Genomic DNA, 21846 nt, shown 5'->3' with positions numbered 1-21846 from the left:
TCTGAGGAAAGTACATGTGTACTAGTAACGAGGACTCTATGATAAATGTGTCAGGGAATTCTAATACTCTTTCGGTGGTGGTGGAACCTGAGGATGGCAGTGATGTGCCACTGAAACTAGTCGTGTGAGACAATAAAGACATTCTAGAGCTACAGCAGTGGGGGTACTTTTTCTCATCTATATCATCAGCTGAAGTCCCTCATCCATGAAATAGGATGGACATCCATAAATTGCTTAAACCTGGTTGCCTCCAATGAAAAATTCATCACTGCTGACCCGAATGATTGTATATAATTATCCCCTATCCATCACAAATTCTGTCCGCAGCTCGTGGTCGTGCGGTAGCGTTCTCGCTTCCTGTGCCCAGTTTCCCAGGTTTGATTCCCAGCAGGGTCAGGGATTTTCTCTGCCTCGTGATGACTGGGTATTGTGTGATGTCCTTAGGTTAGTTAGGTTTAAGGAGTTCTAAGTTCTAGGGGACTGTTGACCATAGCTGTTAAGTCCCATAGTGCTCAGAGCCATTTGAACCATCACAAATTCTGATATGATGGGTTCCATAATTTCCTACCTACTAACTCCCTTAAAGCCACTGACACATGCAGCCCTGTGTCCAACGGAGCCCTACATTTCCTACCACTTATCACACCGACTGTAGCACAGTCTGCCTCTGCATTCGTCTTCAGCCAGAGGCTCTGGAGTTCCCTCTTGAGTTTAATGCTTACTTCTTACCACCCAGAGCACCTCTCCCATTTCCCCTACACCCCTGCTGTTGGTCCATATTGTCCCTACTGTTATCTCTCTCAAACCATCTGGAGTCCACAGCATCTCTATTACTGCTCTGTGGCTGGTAGCATTGCCTTTGCATGTGTTCTGCATGACCACTATTACATTCGACACAAACATGCTTCTCTAATCCCTTACACCATCGACACATTAGTCTCCTCATACTCCAATGCCCACCTAACGGTTGTGTCCCAGTGCACACACTCCTTGACATCATTCATGTCAAACCTCTCAGGAAAGCATCAAGCCCATGTTGCTCACCATCTTGTAACAGTACTTTGTTCACCTCCTCACTCTGTGTTAACTTGTAAGTATGTACATTCAGCTTCTTAAACCTATCCAAAAAATTCTCAACCACTTTGTTATACCTCTTCAAAATCATAATCAAGTGCTTATGGAAAAACTGTGCAACTTTGTTCTAGCCCCTGCCTTAGTTGGTCAAAAGTCTGCAGATTGCATAGTGTCTCCATGCACCACTGAAATGATTTACTTCCCTTGTCAAGTATAACATTGCTATCTGTAACAACTGTAGCAAGTTTTCTTTCTTTTGTTGTTATTGTTGTTGTGGTCTTCAGTCCAGAGACTGGTTTGATGCAGCTCTCCATACTACTCTATCCTGTGCAAGCTTCTTCATCTCCCAGTACCTACTGCAACCTACATCCTTCTGCATCTGTTTAGTGTATTCATCTCTTGGTCTCCCTCTGCGATTTTTACCCTCCACGCTGCCCTCCAATACCAAATTGGTGATCCCTTGATGCCTCAGAATATGCCCTACCAACCAATCCCTTCTTCTAGTCAAGTTGTGCCACAAATTTCTGTTCTCTCCAATTCTGTTCAATACCTCCTCATTAGTTATGTGATCTACCCATCTAATCTTCGGCACTCTTCTGTAGCACCACATTTCGAAAGCTTCTATTTTCTTCTTGTCTAAACTTTTTATCGCCCATGTTTCACTTCCATACGTGGCTACACTCCATACAAATACTTTCAGAAACGACTTCCTGACACTTGAAACTATACTCGATGTTAACAAATTTCTCTTCTTCAGAAATGCTTTCCTTGCCATTGCCAGTCTACTTATTATATCCTCTCTACTTCAACCATTTTGAGGAAGAAATTTCTGAGGATGTACGTCTGGAGTACAGCATTGTATGGTAGTGAAACATGGACTGTGGGAAAACCGGAACAGAAGAGAATCGAAGCATTTGAGATGTGTTGCTATAGACGAATGTTGAAAATTAGGTGGACTGATAAGGTAAGGAATGATGAGGTTCTGTGCAGAATTGGAGAGGAAAGGAATATGTGGAAAACACTGACAAGGAGAAGGGACAGGATGATAGGACATCTGCTAAGACATGAGGGAATGACTTCCATGGTACTAGAGGGAGCTGTAGAGGGCAAAAACTGTAGAGGAAGACAGAGATTGGAATACGTCAAGCAAATAATTGAGGATGTAGGTTGCAAGTGCTACTCTGAGATGAAGAGGTTAGCACAGGAAAGGAATTCATGGCGGGCCGCATCAAACCAGTCAGTAGATTGATGACCAAAAAAAAAAAAAAAAAAAACTTCAACCATCATCAGTTATTTTGCTACCCAAATAGCAATACTCATTTACCACTTTAAGCATCTGATTTCCTAATCTAATTCCCGCAGTGTCACCCGCTTTAATTCGACTACATTCCATTATTCTCGTTTTTGCTTTTGTTGATGTTCATCTTATGCTTTTGTTGATGTTCATCTTATATCCTCCTTTCAAGACCATGTTCATTCCATTCAGCTGCTCTTCCAGGCCCTTTTGCTGTCTCTGACAGAATTACAATGTCATCGGCGAACTTCAAAGTTTTTATTTCTTCTCTGTAGATTTTAATTCCTACTCCAAATTTTTCTTTTGTTTCCTTTACTGCTTGCTCAATATACAGATTGAATAACATCGGGGAGAGGCTACAACCCTGTCTCACTCCCTTCCCAACCACTGCTTCCCTTTCATGTCCCTCGACTCTTATAACTGCCATCTGGTTTCTGTACAAATTGTAAATAGCCTTTCGCTTCCTGTATTTTACCCCTGCCACCTTCAGAATTTGAAAGAGAGTATTCCAGTCAACATTGTCAAAAGCTTTCTCTAAGTCTGCAAATGCTAGAAATGTAGGTTTGCCTTTCCTTAATCTACTTCCTAAGATAAGTCGTAGGGTCAGTATTGCCTCACGTGTTCCAACATTTCTACGGAATCCAAACTGATATTCCCCGAAGTCGGCTTATACCAGTTTTTCTATTCATCTGTAAAGAATTCATGTTAGTATTTTGCAGCAGTGGCTTATTAAACTGATAGTTCAGTAATTTTCACATCTGTCAACACCTGCTTTCTTTGGGATTGGAATTATTATATTCTTCTTGAAGTCTGAGGGTATTTCACCTGTCTCATACATCTTGCTCACCAGATGGTAGAGTTTTGTGAGGACTGGCTCTCCCAAGGCTATCAGTATTTCTAATGGAATGTTGTCTACTCCTGGGGCCTTGTTTCAGCTTAGGTCTTTCAGTGCTCTGTCAAACTCTTCACGCAGTATCATATCTCCCATTTCATCTTCATCTACATCCTCTTCCATTTCCATGATATTGTCCTCAAGAACATCACCCCTGTATAGTCCTTCCACCTTTCTGCTTTCCCTTCTTTGCTTAGAACTGGGTTTCCATCTGAGCTCTTGATATTCATGCAAGTGGTTCTCTTTTCTCCAAAGGTCTCTTAAATTTTCCTGTAGGCAGTATCTATCTTACCCCTAGTGAGATAAGCCTCTACATCCTTACATTTGTCCTCTAGCCATCCCTGCTTAGCCATTTTGCACTTCCTGTCGATCTCATTTTTGAGACGTTTGTATTCCTTTTTGCCTCCTTCATTTACTGTATTTTTATATTTTCTCCTTTCATCAATTAAATTCAATATTTCTTCTGTTACCCAAGGATTTCTACTGGCCCTCATCTTTTTACCTACTTGATCCTCTGCTACCTTCACTGTTTCATCTCTCAAAGTTACCCATTCTTATTCTGCTGTATTTCTTTCCCCCATTCCTCTCAATCGTTCCCTAATGCTCTCCCTGAAGCTCTTTACAACCTCTGGTTCTTTCAGTTTATGCAGGTCCCATCTCCTCAAATTCTCACCTTTTTGCAGTTTCTTCAGTTTTAATCTACAGTTGATAACCAATAGATTGTGGTCAGAGTCCACATCTGCCCCTGGAAAAGTCTTACAATTTAAAACCTGGTTCCTAAATCTCTGTCTTACCATTATATAATCTGTCTGAAACTTGTCAGTATCTCCAGGATTCTTCCATGTATACAACCTTCTTTTATGATTCTTGAACCAAGTGTTAGCTATGATTAAGTTATGCTCTGTGCAAAATTCTACAAGGCGGCTTCCTCTTTCATTTCTTCCCCCCAATCCATATTCACCTACTACGTTTCTTCTCTCGCTTTTCCTACTATCGAATTCCAGTCACCCATGACTATTAAATTTTCATCTCCCTTCACTATCTGAATAATTTCTTTTATCTCATCATACATTTCATCAATCTCTTCGTCATCTGTGGAGCTAGTTGGCATATAAACTTGTACTATTGTGATAGGCATGGGCTTCGTATCTATCTTGGCCACAATAATGTGTTCACTATGCTGTTTGTAGTAGCTTACCCACACTCCTATATTTTATTCATCTACATCTACATCTACATCTACATGATTACTCTGCAATTCACATTTAAGTGCTTGGAAGAGTGTTCATTGAACCACAATCATACTGTCTCCCTACCATTCCACTCCCGAACAGCGCGCGGGAAAAACTAACACCTAAACCTTTCTGTTTGAGCTCTGATTTCTCTTATTTTATTTTGATGATGATTCCTACCTATGTAGGTTGAGCTCAACAAAATATTTTTGCATTCGGAAGAGAAAGTTGGTGACTGAAATTTCGTAAATAGATCTCGCTGCGACGAAAAACGTCTTTGCTTTAATGACTTCCATCCCAATTCACATATCATATCTGCCACACTCTCTCCCCTATTACGTGATAGTACAAAACGAGCTGCCCTTTTTTGCACCCTTTCGATGTCCTCCATCAATCCCACCTGGTAAGGATCCCACACCGCCCAGCAATATTCTAACAGAGGACAAACAAGTGTAGTGTTAGCTGTCTCTTTAGTGGACTTGTTGCATCTTCTAAGTGTCCTGCCAATGAAACGCAACCTTTGGCTCGCCTTCCCCACAATATTATCTATATGGTCTTTCCAACTGAAGTTGTTCGTAATTTTTACACTCAGGTACTTAGTTGAATTGACAGCATTGAGAATTGTACTATTTATCGAGTAATCAAATTCCAATGGATTTCTTTTGGAACTCATGTGGATCACCTCACACGTTTCGTTATTTAGCGTCAACTGCCACCTGCCACACCATAACCTTACTAGACGGTAAATTACAGCATCATCTGCAAACAATCTAAGAGAACTACTATTTATCGAGTAATCGAATTCCAATGGATTTCTTTTGGAACTCATGTGGATCACCTCACACGTTTCGTTATTTATCGTCAACTGCCACCTGCCACACCATGACCTTACTAGACAGTAAATTACAGCATCATCTGCAAACAATCTAAGAGAACTGCTCAGATTGTCACCCAGGTCATTTATATAGATCAGAAACAGCAGAGGTCCCAGGACACTTCCGTGGGGAACACCTGATATCACTTCAGTTTTACTTGATGATTTGCCGTCCATTACTACGAACTGCGACCTTCCTGACAGGAAATCACGAATCCAGTCGCAATACCCCATAGGCTCACAGCTTGATTAGAAGTCGCTTGTGAGGAACGGTGTCAAAAGCTTCTTGGAAATCCAGAAATACGGAATCAACTTGAGATCCCCTGTCGATAGTGGCCATTACTTCGTGCGAATAAAGAGCTAGCTGCGTTGCACAAGAACGATGTTTTCTGAAACCATGCTGATTACGTATCAATAGATCGTTCCCTTCGAGGTGATTCATAATGTTTGAATACAGTATATGCTCCAAAACCCTACTGCAAAGCGACGTCAATGATATAGGTCTGTAGTTCGATGGATTACTCCTACTACCCTTCTTAAACACTGGTGCGACCTTGTGCAATTTTCCAATCTGCAGGTACAGATCTATCGGTAAACGAGCAGTTGTATAGGATTGCTAAGTAGGGAGCTATTGTATCAGCGTAATCTGAAAGGAACCTAATCGGTATACAATCTGAACCTGAAGACTTGCCCGTATCAAGTGATTTGAGTTGCCTCGCAACCCCTAAGGTATCTACTTCTAAGAAACTCATGCTAGCAGCTGTTCATGTTTCAAATTCTGGAATATTCCATTCATCTTCCCTGGTGAAGGAATTTCGGAAAACTCTGTTCAATAATTCCGCTTTACCGGCACAGCCGTCGGTAACATCACCATCGGCACTGCGCAGCGAAGGTATTGACTGCGTCTTGCTGCTTGTGTACTTTACATACGACCAGAATTTCTTTGTATTTTCTACCAAATTTCGAGACAATTTTTCGTTGTGGAACCTATTAAAGGCATCTCGCATTGAAGTCCGTGCCAAATTTCATGCGTCTGTAAATTTTAGCCAATCTTCCGGATTTCGCGTTCTTCTGAACTTCGCATGCTTTTTCCGTTGCCTCTGCAACAGCGTTCGGACCTGTTTTGTGTACCATGGGGGATCAGTTCCATCTCTTACCAATTTATGAGGTATGAATCTCTCAATTGCTGTTGCTACTCTATCTTTGCATTTGAGCCACATCTCGTCTACATTTGCATTGTTGTTGTTGTTGTTGTTGTTGTTGTCTTCAGTCCTGAGACTGGTTTGATGCAGCTCTCCATGGTACTCTATCCTGTGCAAGCTTCTTCATCTCCCAGTACCTACTGCAACCTACATCCTTCTGAATCTGCTTATTGTATTCATCTCTTGGTCTCCCTCTATGATTTTTTCCCTCCACGCTGCCCTCCAATACTAAATTTGTGATCCCTTGATGCCTCGCAGGTTCGAATCCTGCCTCGGGCATGGATGTGTGTGATGTCCTTAGGTTTAAGTAGTTCTAAGTTCTAGGGGACTGATGACCTAAGATGTTAAGTCCCATAGTGCTCAGAGCCATTTGAACCATTTGAACCTTGATGCCTCAGAACATGTCCTACCAACCAGTCCCTTCTTCTTGTCAAGTTGTGCCACAAACTCCTCTTCTCCCCAATTCTATTCAATACCTCCTCATCAGTTATGTGATCTACCCATCTAATCTTCAGCATTCTTCTGTAACACCACATTTCGAAAGCTTCTATTCTCTTCTTGTCCAAACTATTTATCGTCAATGTTTCACTTCCATACATGGCTACATTTGCATAGTCAGTTCAGAAGGAATGCAGATTGTCTCTTAGGAAAGCTTCTAGTGACACTTTATCCGCTTTTTTAAATAAAATTATTTTGCGTTTGTTTCTGGTGGATTTGGAAGAAACGGTATTGAGCCTAGCTACAACAACCTTGTGATCGCTAATCATTATTAAACCTACTCCTGCATTACCCCTATTTGATTTTGTATTTATAACGCTGTATTCACCTGACCAAAAGTCTTGTTCTTCCTGCCACCGAACTTCACTAAGTCCCACTATATCTATCTTTAACCTATCCATTTCCCTTTTCAAATTTCCTAACCTCCCTGCCTGATTAAGGGATCTGACATTCCACGCTCCGATCTGTAGAATGCCAGTTTTCTTTCTTTTATGTGTTCCTCTTAACAACTCAATGCCTCTGCTTTTCAGTGAGTGGCCCCTTTAATCCTAAAGTATTTTCGTTCTACAAGAACTTTCCTAAAACATTTAGAACAAACCCATATGTTGGCCTATGACCCAAGATCTGCCAAAAATCCCAACACATTTTCAGACATGCTATCAGAGAAAACAGAAACAAGGTTAGCAACTGACACATCCACTCAAAGAGCCTGTGATCTTTCTCTGCCAGCTTATTGTTTGCGATCACTTTATCAGCCCTTAACTGAGCCACCTGATTCACCAATGACTGTATAGCCACTTCTCTGGTGACACTTTGTATTTACAATTTTGCCTCTGACTTCTCCTTATTCGTCTTTATGATTCAAAATTAATACCTCAAAACAACACAAAACAATGTTCTACTAATAACTCAGATAGAAAAGGTAGTCATGGAGTACTCTATCAACCTATTTCTTCTGCCTAATCATGAGCCACCTCAAATCTAAATTGCCTGGCCATGTGTCCAGAATGATTACACGTAAAGCAAACAATTGCTACAGGCGACGTGCAGGCAGGGAGATCAGGACGCGCTCAGTGTAAAGACACATCAGCTGTCAGGATATTAGCAGTAAATTTTCAGAGTGTTCGGAATAAAGTTCCTGAATTTACTGCCCCCCAGGAAGCATGTGGCGTGCAAATTATTCTCGGGACTGAGACCTGGATGAACCCTGAGATAGGAAGTTCTGAAATATTTAGTGAGGGTTGGAATGTGTATTGGAAAGACAGATTAGACACCGTAGGAGGTGGTGTCTTTATTGCAGTTGACAAAAATATTGTATCTACTGAGATTGAAGTAGAGTGTGATTGTGAAGTTATCTGGACACGTTTAAGAGGGCTAAGGGAAATAAAGTTAATTGTGGGCTGTTATTACCGGCCACAAGGTTCCACCGTGATAGTTCTAGAATCATTCAAAGGGATTCTACATACTGTATCGCAGAAGTACCTGGATCATGCTATATTAGTCGGAGGCGACTTCAACCTACCTAGTATAAACTGGGATGTCTATGGATTAATTACAGGTGGTACAGACAAGCCGTCGTGTGAATTACTTTTGAACACATTATCCAAAAACTGTCTTGAGCAGCTAAATTGACAGCCAATGCGTATTGGAAATATTTTAGATCTGGTAGCCACGAACAGACCAGACCTCATCGACGGTGTCAGTGTTGAGACAGTGATTAGTGATTATGATGTTGTCATTATGACTATGGTTACGAAAGTTAAAAAGTCGGTCAATGAGACTAGGAGAGTACTCTTACTAGAAAGAGCAGATAAGCAGTTGTTAGCATCCCACTTAGTAAATGAATCGACTTCATTTACTTCTGGTACGATGGACGTGGAAGAATTATGGGCAAATTTTAAACACATTGTAAATCACGCATTGGACAAGTATGTGCCAGAAAAGTGGTTTACAGATGGAAAAGACCCACCATTGTTTAACAGCGCAATTCGGAGAATGCTCAGGAAGCAAAGGCAGTTGCACTCGCGGTACAAGAAAGATCAGGAGAATGAGGACAGGCAAAAGTTAGTAGAAATTCGTGCTACTGTAAAAAGAGTGATGCGCGAAGCATTCAACCACTACCACCGTCATACCTTAGCAAAAGATTTTGCTGAAAACCCAAGGAAATTCTGGTCTTACATAAAATTGGTAAGTGGGTCGAAGACTTCCATCCAGTCATTCACTGATCAGTCTGGCCTGGCAACGGAAGACAGCAAAACGAAAGCTGAAATTTTAAATTTAGCATTTGATAAATCTTCCACGCAGGAGGATCGTACAAACATACCGCCGTTTCAGTCTCATACAGATTCCCGTATGGAGGACATAGTGATAGATATTCCTGGAGTGGTGAAGCAGCTGAATGGGTTGAAAAATAAATCGCCAGGTCCTGATGGGATTCCAATTTGGTTTTACAGAGAGTACTCTACTGCATTGGCTCCTTACTTAGCTTGCATTTATCGCAAATCTCTTGCCCAATGTAAAGCTGGATAATAATGCAGGTGGCACCTGTATATAAGAAGGGTAGAAGGATGGATCCTCAAAATTACAGGCCAATATCCTTAACATTGGTTTGTTGCAGGCTTCTCAAACATATTCTCAGTTCGAATATAATGAATTTCCTTGAGACAGAGAAGTTGCTGTCCATTCATCAGCACGGCTTTAGAAAGCATCGCTCCTGCGAAACGCAACTCACCCTATTTTCACATGATATCTTGTGCACCATGGATGAAGGGTATTAGACGGATGCCATATTCCTTGACTTCCGGAAAGCGTTTGACTCGGTGCCCCACTGCAGACTCCTAACTAAGGTACGAGCATATGGGATTGGTTCCCAAGTATGTGAGTGGCTCGAAGACTTCTTAAGTAATAGAACCCAGTATGTTGTCCTTGATGGTGAGTGTTCATTGGAGGTGAGGGTATCATCTGGAGTGCCCCAGGGAAGTGTGGTAGGTCCGCTGTTGTTTTCTATCTACATGATTGATCTTTTGGATAGGGTGGATAGCAGTGTGCGGCTGATTGCTAATGATGCTGTCGTGTACGGGAAGGTGTCATCATTGAGTGACTGTAGGAGGGTACAAGATGACTTGGACAGGATTTGTGATTGGTGTAAGGAATGGCAGCTAACTCTAAATATAGATAAATGTAAATTAATGCAGATGAATAGGAAAAAGAATCCTGTAATGTTTGAATACTCCATTAGTAGTGTTGCGCTTGACACAGTCACGTCGATTAAATATTTGGACGTAACATTGCAGAGCGATATGAAGTGGGACAAGCATGTAATGGCAGTTATGGGGAAGGCAGATAGTCGTCTTCGGTTCATTGATAGAATTTTGGGAAGATGTGGTTCATCTGTAAAGGAGACCGCTTATGAAACACTAATACAACCTATTCTTGAGTAATGCTTGAGCATTTGGGATCCGTATCAGGTCGGATTGAGGGAGGACATAGAAGCAATTCAAAGGCAGGCTGCTAGATTTGTTACTGGTAGGTTTGATCATCACGCGAGTGTTACGGAAATGCTTCAGGAACTCGGGTGGGAGTCTCTAGAGGAAAGGAGACGTTCTTTTTGTGAATCGCTACTGAGGAAATTTAGAGAACCAGCATTTGAGGCTGACTGCAGTACAATTTTACTGCCGCCAACTTACATTTCGTGGAAAGACCACAAAGATAAGATAAGAGAGATTAGGGCTCGTACAGAGGCATATAGGCAGTCATTTTTCCCTCGTTCTGTTTGGGAGTGGAATAGGGAGAGAAGATGCCAGTTGTGGTACAAGGTACCCTCCACCATGCACCATATGGTGGATTGCGGAGTATGTATGTAGATGTAGATGTAGATGTAGATGTAGACTTGCCACAAGGGGCAGAATGCCCAAGCAAATTACACTTCATAGAATGCAAACCAATCATCTCCAGAATTCCCCTGAAACTGTATAAGTCCACTGGTTCCTACGGTTTCATAAAGGTAACCCTCATACAATCATGCCTCTTAAGCTTCAAGCCCATGACTATGACCACACAAAAACAAAAATAGTATCACTCACCCCAAAATGAAGACACTGTAGGCTTTGGCTCAAACATTGTAGTGCACGGGTGGTAGCACACCCGCTGCTGTGGAAACACTGTTGACATCAGTACATGATGGTGTGATGCAACCACACCTCTCTCTGCTGTCCCTGGCCAGCACTGACATAAGGGCTGCAGCTTCTGCACTGGCTGCTGAACTTGTGCCCTGCATCGCTAATGACAGGCCTGTAGAAGGCTAGCAACCCTTAGAGGTCACAGCCATTGATGTCTACTTTCCTCAAGGTCGTAGAGGCCTGATCACCCCTCTCAACCACTCACATCACCAGTATGGCGCATGAAGATGGTTATGTGCGGGGTGCAGGACTTAGTGCTGGTGGCAAGCACAGCCTGGTCTCGAACCCGTGACTGCTGCTAGTGGTGCCCAGTCATCTCACTGTCCGGCAGAGCTCTGGCATGGTGGTGGTGCTCCCCATTTCCGGTGATGAGAACTGATTCGTGGCTCAAAATGTTGACTTTTATATATGCCTCTGGCACGCATTTGCTCCACTAATACCCAACAACTAGTCGTATTACCCATAACAAGAGAGCTGCCCTGGTGTGGTGACATTGTCCGACTGGCTGTGTAGTTATCACTGCTGCACCTGACTGTCCTGGTTTTGCAGTCCGCTTGTGTATCTGTTATTGTGACCCACATGTTACCACACTGGCAGCTACTAGCTCCTGATTGTTAATGCAACACCCCAAGGCAGCTTCCACACTACCTCTCAATGCTTTTGCTAAAGTCGTATAATTTATGCTTAAAGAGTAGGTAGTGGCACTACAGATGCAATGTTTATATGAACAGTAAACAAATAACCTAAAATTAAGCAGTGGGTGTTTAAATTCTTAGAAATTTGATGAACAAGAACACTTTAGCATAGCTATTACCAACATACAGACATTAATAATATATTCTCATTTTTTCACAGAGAGCAGAAACGAAGATCAGCAGTTTTGCGTACCAAATTGTTCGTAAAAATTTTTTACAATGAGAAAGAAGTATGCCAATCAAATATTGCGTCTTTGACTGATAAATTTGAAGTAAAGTTTGAACAGCTCTTCAATATTTGTGTGCTGCAGCACCCAGATAGTTTGAAGTTGGAGATCTGGGAAGAATCAAGTGCTCTAAACAAAAACATTATTGCCGATGTGTATATTCCTCCTCCAAACAGGTAATGCTAAGTTTTTTTTTTTTTTGTTATTCGTAACCACATATATTTTTAGTTGAATGGCAATCTAATATCTAGCATGTGTTTGTTCACTTGAGTCTATCTATTAACTGTAGAAGTATCTAACTGGAGGATTGAAATTAAAAGTAAATATTTGTCTCCCTGTTAAGTTTTCAAATTGTTGCAATCCTAAAATAGGTGATGAACTATGTTTTATACTAAAACCTAATTCATTTTACTAGTATTACACTACCAAATCTGTTGCAATAACATTAATAATGAAACCACTCTAAAGAGAAATATAGAGTTATGTTCAAGCCAAAAAATTGTTATTCACAATTTCTTCATTGAGTAATAACATATGTACTAAATTGTTACACACAAACTCTTAGTAAAGTAAGTCCCATATTACTATTTTCAACTTTTTAATTTAGTGTTCATTTGAATGCCATATTGTGTAGTTTCTGGGACTGGAATTTTTAACAGTGCAAGAGCCCCACTTATAGCAATTATTTTATTTTTACACATTATAGTGCACTGGTCAGTTTGAATGTGAAATGATATTACATAAAAGTTTTAACTCTAAAGCAAAGTATAATTACAGGACAGTGTTTTGTCTGAAAATCTTTTAGCATTTTATGAAACAATATAAAAATGTTATTTGCTACTATCCATGTACCACAGATGCTGAGTCACAGATAGGCATAACAAAAAGACTGTCAGAAAGTGAGCTTTCGGCCAATAAGGCCTTTGTCAAAAATAGACAACATACACAGACACACTCATGCCAACACAACTGACACGTATGACCACAGTCTCTGGCAACTGAAGCCACACTACAAGTAGCAGCAGCAGCAGCACATGATGGGAGAGGCAACTAGGTGGGGTAAGGACAAGGCTGGGGCAGGGAGGGGGAGGGATAGCAGGGTACGGGTAGGGTACAGTAAGACAGTAAAGTGCTGCTTGTGGGAGTGAGCAGGGATGACATTGAGAGAGGGTAGGGCAGTTAGGTGCAGTTGGAAGGTTAGACAGAGTGTATGGGGAGGGGCGGTGGTAGCAGGAAAGGAGAGAAGTAAAAAGAATGGGTGCATTGGTGGAATAGAGAGCTGTGTATTGCTGAAATTGGATCAGGGAAGGGGCTAGATGGATGAGGACAATGACTAACAAAGGGTGAGGCCAGGTGGGTTATGGGAACGTAAGATATATTGCAGGGAGGGTTCACACCTGCGCAATTCAGAAAAGCTGGTGTTGGTGGGAAGGATCCAGATGGTACAAGCTGTGAAGCACTTACTGAAATGAAGAATGTCATGTTGGATGACATGCTCAGGAACAGGATGGTCCAGCTGTTTCTTGGTTACAGTTTGTCAGTGGCCATTCATGCGGACAGACAGCTTGTTGGTTGTCATGCTCATGTAGCACAGGGATTGCAGCTTAACTTGTATTTCACATGTGTGCTTTCACTGGTAGCCCTGCCTTTGATGGGATGGGTGATGTTTGTGACTGGAGGGGAGAAGGTTGTGGTTGGAGGACGTATGGGACAGGTCTTGTATGTAGGTCTATTGCAGGGATATGAGCCATGAGGTAATGGGTAGGGAGCAGGGGTTGTGTAGGTATGGACCAGGATATTGTGTAGGTTTGGTGGATGGCGGCATACTACTGTGGGTGGGGTGGGAAGGGTAGTGGGCAGAGCGTATCTCATTTAAAGGCACAATGAAAGGTAGTTGAAACCATGACGGAGAATGTAATTCAGTTGCTCTCAGTACTGGTTGGTACTGAGTCATGAGGGGAATGCTTGTCTGTGGATGAACAGTGGGACTTTGGGAGGTGGTGGCTGGTAAGATAAGACTTGGGAGATCTGTATTTGTACAAAGCTGGGAGGGTAATTATGGTCTATGAAGGTCTCAGTGAGATCCTCAGTGTATTTAAAGGGAGACTGCTTGTCACAACAGATGTGACAGCTGTAGTAATTATGGTCTATGAAGGTCTCAGTGAGATCCTCAGTGTATTTAAAGGGAGACTGCTTGTCACAACAGATGTGACAGCTGTAGGTTGGCAGTTGCTAGGCTGCATGGAAGGGACTTCTTGGTATGGAATGGATGGCAGCTATTGAAGTGGAGGTATCACTGGTGGTTGGTAGGTTTGATATGGAGAGATGTACTGATACAGCCATCTTTCAGGTGGAGGTCAACATCAAAGAAGGTGGTTTGTTGGGTTGAGTTGGATGAGGTGAAGCAAATGGGGGAGAAGGTGTTGAGGTTCAGGAGGAATGTGGGTCAGGTGTCCTCAACCATGATCCAGATCATGAAGATGTCATCAATGAGTATCAGTGAAACAGAACCAGGTGAGGGGTTAGGGGTTCTGGCTGTTTAGAAAGGGTTCCTCTAGATGGCCTATGACTACGTCGACATAGGATGGTGTCATGCGGGTGCCTGTAGCCAAACCCCAGATTTGTTTCTATTTAATGCCTCCAAATGTGGAGTAATTGTGAGTGAGAATATAGTTGGTCATAGTGACTAGGAAGGAGGTTGTTGGTTTTGAGTGCACGAGGTATTGGGAAAGGCAGTGTTCAACAGCGGTAAGGCCATGGGCATTAGGGATGTTAGTGTAAAGGGAGGTGGGTCTAATAAGGGTGAGCAGGGCACCATGTGATAAAGGAACGCGAACTGTGGAGAGTCATTGGAGGAAATAATTGGTATCTTTTATATAGAAGGATATGTTGCAGCTAATAGGCTGAAGGTGTTGGTCTACGAGAGCAGAGATTTCTCATTGGGTGCACAGTAACTGGCCACAGTGGGGCATCACGGTAGGTTGGGTTTATGGATTTTAGGAAGCATGTAGAAGGTAAGAATGTGGGAAGTGGTAGTGGTAAGGAGAGAGATGGATTCTGGGGAGAAGTTCTGGGATGGACCTAAGGATTTGAGGAGAAACTGGAGATCCTGCTGGATTTCTGGAATCGAATCACTGTGGAAGTGTTTGTAGGTGGATGAAGCTGGCAGGTAATCCTTGGAAAAACAACAGTGATGGAGCCTTTATCAGCAGGTAGTATTTTAAGGTTGGGATCAGTTTTTAAGTAGTGGATTGCGGTTTTTTTTCTGTAGATGTAAGGTTAGATTGCATGTTGAGGGATTTGGGGAATGATTATGGATGGAGGAGTGAACTGAGTCAGATAGGGTTCGACATTGGCGTTTGTTTGAGTCTGATAGGTAGGGTTGGTGGCAAAAAAGTGTTTCTACTGTAGGGAGTGGGAGAAGGAGAGAAGGTCTTTAACAAGTCTTGCACTATTGAATTTGGAAGTGGGGCAAAAAGTGAGGCCTTTGGAAAGGGCTGATACTGCTGTGGGGCTAAGGCTTTTGGAGGAAAGGTTCATGATTGTGTTCAGGTTCTGTATTCTGTGTGTTGGTGGGAGGGAGTTTTTGAGGATGGGGCAAATGTAATACACCTGTGAGACAATTCTGTCAGCTATGAGGGGATGTGGGGGAGGTTTGAAGGTTGTTGTAGAGGTGGCGGACAGTAGTAGTCCAAGGTGGGAGTAGGAAGTGAACAGGGTGGAGAGTGTTTTGAGGTGGCAGTGTGCATGTTGCTCTAGTTCGTGGAGTGTAAGAGTTTCAGTGCATGAAATGGGATCCAGTAATTTGGGATTGCTTAGCATGAGAATTTTATGGATGGCGAGAAGGTGTTGGAAGGAGGTTTGGGACTGAATGATATGGTTTTGTAGGACTGTGCGGGTGAGTGTTAAGGATTGGCAGTTGCAAAAATACATGCAAACACATGGGAAAATTCGTAAAAAGGGTGAAACGCATGAAATAAGGGGAAACAAGATGAAATCTGAGGGAACAGACCTATAGTAAAAGATGAAAACCAACTGAAATTGGCATTAAGACACAATGAGATCAAAGAAAAAATATATAAAAAAAATTGTAATGTGGGTTGCAGATATGTACATACACTCCTGGAAATTGAAATAAGAACACCGTGAATTCGTTGTCCCAGGAAGGGGAAACTTTATTGACACATTCCTGGGGTCAGATCCATCACATGATCACACTGACAGAACCACAGGCACATAGACACAGGCAACAGAGCATGCACAATGTCGGCACTAGTACAGTGTATATCCACCTTTTGCAGCAATGCAGGCTGCTATTCTCCCATGGAGACGATCGTAGAGATGCTGGATGTAGTCCTGTGGAACGGCTTGCCATGCCATTTCCACCTGGCGCCTCAGCTGGACCAGCGTTCGTGCTGGACGTGCAGACCGCGTGAGACGACGCTTCATCCAGTCCCAAACATGCTCAATGGGGGACAGATCCGGAGATCTTGCTGGCCAGGGTAGTTGACTTACACCTTCTAGAGCACGTTGGGTGGCACGGGATACATGCGGACGTGCATTGTCCTGTTGGAACAGCAAGTTCCCTTGCCGGTCTAGGAATGGTAGAACGATGGGTTCGATGACGGTTTGGATGTACCGTGCACTATTCAGTGTCCCCTCGACGATCACCAGTGGTGTACGGCCAGTGTAGGAGATCGCTCCCCACACCATGATGCCGGGTGTTGGCCCTGTGTGCCTCAGTCGTATGCAGTCCTGATTGTGGCGCTCACCTGCACGGCGCCAAACACGCATACGACCATCATTGGCACCAAGGCAGAAGCGACTCTCATCGCTGAAGACGACACGTCTCCATTCGTCCCTCCATTCACGCCTGTCGCGACACCACTGGAGGCGGGCTGCACGATGTTGGGGTGTGAGCGGAAGACGGCCTAACGGTGTGCGGGACCGTAGCCCAGCTTCATGGAGACGGTTGCGAATGGTCCTCGCCGATACCCCAGGAGCAACAGTGTCGCTAATTTGCTGGGAAGTGGTGGTGCAGTCCCCTACGGCACTGCGTAGGATCCTACGGTCTTGGCGTGCATCCGTGCGTCGCTGCGGTCCGGTCCCAGGTCGACGGGCACGTGCACCTTCCGCCGACCACTGGCGACAACATCGATGTACTGTGGAGACCTCACGCCCCACGTGTTGAGCAATTCGGCGATACGTCCACCCGGCCTCCCGCATGCCCACTATACGCCCTCGCTCAAAGTCCGTCAACTGCACATACGGTTCACGTCCACGCTGTCGCGGCATGCTACCAGTGTTAAAGACTGCGATGGAGCTCCGTATGCCACGGCAAACTGGCTGACACTGACGGCGGCGGTGCACAAATGCTGCGCAGCTAGCGCCATTCGACGGCCAACACCGCGGTTCCTGGTGTGTCCGCTGTGCCGTGCGTGTGATCATTGCTTGTACAGCCCTCTCGCAGTGTCCGGAGCAAGTATGGTGGGTCTGACACACCGGTGTCAATGTGTTCTTTTTTCCATTTCCAGGAGTGTATTTTCTACTTTTATATGTCTGTCAGCATTATTGGACCACCACCTCCTGGAGTTAACTGTTGGTCAGCCATTCTGCCTGCTTATAATTTTATAGTTTTATCACAAGAATTATTCCTTTGATACTGTTATTGTGTATGATACTCATTTTATTGTAAGTAATTACTGGTTTACAAAGGTTTTTAATTCTTCACATATTTACACATTTCTAAGATGAACTGAAATACAGAGGAATAGGATAAGCTACAGTACTGTCAATGAATAATGAATAATGTTTCGTCTTCTTTTTATTTCACTTTCAAACTGAATGTCATATATTTATCACTAAATGTTGTTTGCTTTTTTGTGTTGGTTGATACTTCATGAGTTCTTGCATAATTAATAACCCATTTTTGGAACATGAGTTACACTGATATGTATACAAGTTTAATTTCTTGTTTCAGTGCAACAACTCTGCTGAATTGTGAAACAGGTTATCATGAATTTAGCAACAATATGGTGATCACATTTAATCACACAGGTGTGGGCAGTGGTACATTTTGCCCACCATTGCCAGGAATGCAGTCAGCTAATAATTCTTTGTCATGCTTGTACACATCAGGAATAGTTGAATGCAGAACAGGATGGGGAAAGGATGAAATTTCTGGAGAAATAATGGCACCACCAGAAAAATCTGGATTGAGGTGTGTCCTTGATCATCTTCATTCTTCTACTCATGTGTGTGTTTATCACTGTCTTATATTGCCTGCTATCTTGTAAATGGTGTGCCTCATATGAAAACGAGGCTTAATGCTATTGTCCATAAAGTAAGGTCTCCGACGAGCTCCTGTTGAGATGGAGTGAGCTAGCTTAAATATAAGAACAGCGCCGTGTTCCTTGTTCCCACACTACTCCTAGTTCCCAACTCTGTGCAATGCTCATTTTTGGTGTAGCAGCTCTTAACATTGGAAGGGAAAATTGACACTCCCACCAAGCATGGATTGCATTCTGTGATTAGATTTCTGTGGTTTAAGGAGTCAACCCCTATTGAAATTCATCACCAGTTGACTGATGTGTATGGAGAAAAGTGTATGGATATAAAAAATGTGCGTAAGTGGTGTAGGGAGTTCACAGACCGCCATACAAAAGTGGAAGACGTGGCTGGCTGTGGGTGTCCATCAGGTTCATATGAGACAGTGACAAAAGTCAAGAAGTTTTGCTTGTGGATTGGTGTGACTGTGCAAGAGAATGATGAGCTGACATGGCCATCTCTAAGACTACCATGGACAAGATTTTGATGGACATTTTGAAGTGTCACAAGATGTGTGCCCGGTGGGTGCTGTGGATGCTCACTTATGAACACAAAAAAGAAATGCATCAAAAGTGCCCGCAAGTTTCTTCACCATTACCGGGAATGGGATGAGGAATTTCTGGATTCACTTGTAACCGGGGACAAGACTTGGGTCCACTACTTCACACCAGAGACTAAGTAACAATCTAAACAATGACGGAATTCCGATTCTCCGAATGTCAAGAAGTTCAAGCAAATGCCCTCAGCGGCGAAGGTGATGGCTTCAGTATTCTGGGATTGGAAAGGCATTCTGCCAGTTGACTACGTGGAAGCAGGTACAACAATCAATGCAGCAATGTGCTGCAAGACAATAACAAAGCTACGCCAGGCTATACAGAACAAAAGGAGGGGTCGGCTGACCAAGCGAATTTGTTTGCACCATGACAATGCCCGCCCTTACGTCTCCAGCACCATGACAGATCTCATTGCCAATTTCAGTTGTGAAATCATTGACCATCCTCCATACAACCCTAATTAGGCTCCTGGTGTCTACTATTTGTTTTCCAACTTAAACTAATACTTGGGGAGAATGAAATTCTCAAGTGACAAAGAGCTAAAGGCAGCTATCCATTCCTTCCTGCCTGAGTCAGCGGAAGTGTGATACGACGCTGGTATGAAGAAGCTTCCGGGGCGTCTCCAAACATGCATCTATCATGACAGGGACCACATTGAAAAGTACCTAAAAGTCCGAGCTTTCAGAATTTGTAATTTGTTGTACAATAAAATGGTGTTTGTGCTGTAATAAAGCATTGGAGACACTTGTAACAGCAGTAGCTGCACCCAGAACCTAACAAAAGTGGTAGTAGTAGTCAGTTGTCCACATTATTATTTCCCTACATGTTTGAAATGGGCAACATATTTATAAGTTCTGTTTTGTTGTTTCATTTGTGTGTGTGTGTGTGTGTGTGTGTGTGTGTGTGTGTGTCTGCTTCAATTATTTCACAGTAAAATGACTTGTAATTGAGACGTATGACATAATAAACTTCCTCTTATGTAAATAACCATTGCTCACAAAAATGGCAAAAATATTTTTTGGTGTGCTTTTTAATTGATAAGTAATTTAATTTTGCATTATCATATAAATTAAGATGATTATTTATTTTATTTTGCTGCTGTGTGAGATGCATTTCACACAGATAATAATAATAATAATAATAATAATTATTATTATTATTATTATTATTACCACTGGTATAAAACTTGCACTTGAGATTAATGTGAACATCAGCATGCATCATTTTGCAGCTTAGCATTTCTCCTCTAGTCATTCCTGCTTTGCCATTTAGCCCTTTCTCGCAGTCTCATTTTAATGTGCCTATTCCCTTTTGCCTGCTTAATTTCTAGCATTTTTACATTTTTTTATGATTTAAATTCAGTATTTTGTGTGTTATTGCAAGATTTGTGTTTTGCCTTGTATGTTAGCTTAGTTCTTCCTCTATTTCCTTCATTCCTGTATGTCACGTGCAAGGAAATTAAAGAAACCCTTGGAGGAGAATAAGCAGATGTATGAACACCAAGCACTCAGACAACAAGCTGGTACTTAACGAAGAAGAGAAGGCTGAAAGGTAGAAGGAATATACAGAGGGCTGTCTAGGGAAAAGAGTCAAAACCTGAAACAGATAACATTCTCTCAAAATTATTAAGATCTTTTGCGGAACTAACCATGACAAAACTATTCCACCTTACATGCAGCTATTTTTTATCTTGAAAATGGTAATGAATTTAAAAAATCTGAAATATGCATGTGAAATGTTAGCTCTACGTAAACATTATGCGTTGGGGGATGGATGAACTCACCAACTGCAATAAAGATATGGCATGAGAAAAAAAGACGAAAAAATTTGTCACTGCAAACATGTTTAACTGTTGATTACAACAGTACACAATAGTACATTACAAACTGAGCACATTCCATTGAATCAGAAAGCCTCCCCAAGAACCCATAATAATGTGACATAATACTACAAATGGCAGTCCTTTCCAGGAGAATGAAGTGTGAAGAGAGACCACAGTGTGAGTTGAACAGCCATTCAGGATGGATTTTACCTGACTTGAACAGCGCTCTTTTGTAAAAAGATGTAAAGAATGCAGTTCACCCTGAAGGAATATATGACAATGCCACAAGGAGCTTGTGGAAGTGGTAGGAAATGGTGCTGCAGCATATCAAATGGTTGCTTAGTGGGTAGATGCATTCAGGCGTGGCAGAGCTGCAATGATGGACATGCATCGATCCAGGTGGCTTGTCAATGTGCATGTTGACTGGGCTCATAGCCAGATTGCCTACTGCTTGGAGAATGACAGAAGATGGACACTGCAGGAATTGCAGCACCATACTGGTATTGAAAAGAATACAATCTACAGGATTTAAGCATTGAGCTACACATGTGTAAAGTTCCTGCAAAGTGGGTGCCTCATGCACTCAGTGAAGTCGAAAAGTGGACATGTTACAGAACTTGTCATGTGAAACTAGCATGTTATAAGGAGAAAGGAAACAATATGCTTGCGAGAATCATCACCATATATGATTTTTGGGCCTGGGCCTATGAGTCAGAACTGAAACACCAGTCTGTGGAATGGCATCATCCAGGTTCACCATCAAGGCAGAAATTTCATCATAGGCCCTCTCATGTCGAGATAATGGTCATCAAAGCCCATGAAATTAGAGGAGTGATCTTTTACCATTTTGTCCTATATGGACAAACTGTTGATGCTCTGTACTACTGTCACACTTTCCTGCAATGATACCTATGATGGGATATTCAGGAGAAACATCCTGAACATCTACACAGTGCATTAATTTGTCAGAACAATGC

General features: G+C 42.5%; 1 protein-coding gene across 1 annotated transcript in view; it reads left to right on the top strand.

Moving 5' to 3' along the window:
• The window catches only part of LOC126251758 (coiled-coil and C2 domain-containing protein 2A), a 606935-nt gene that overhangs the window by 374773 nt on the left and 210316 nt on the right, over positions 1 to 21846 (top strand). The window contains exons 13-14 of the mRNA XM_049952374.1: positions 12100 to 12342; positions 18147 to 18386. Of these exons, the coding sequence (XP_049808331.1) occupies positions 12100 to 12342; positions 18147 to 18386 (483 nt within the window). The remainder of the gene's footprint in view (positions 1 to 12099; positions 12343 to 18146; positions 18387 to 21846) is intronic.

This window comes from Schistocerca nitens, chromosome 4, assembly GCF_023898315.1.
Source record: "Schistocerca nitens isolate TAMUIC-IGC-003100 chromosome 4, iqSchNite1.1, whole genome shotgun sequence".
In the NCBI taxonomy this organism is placed as follows: domain Eukaryota; kingdom Metazoa; phylum Arthropoda; class Insecta; order Orthoptera; family Acrididae; genus Schistocerca; species Schistocerca nitens.
This window is presented reverse-complemented; position numbering and strand designations above follow the sequence as displayed.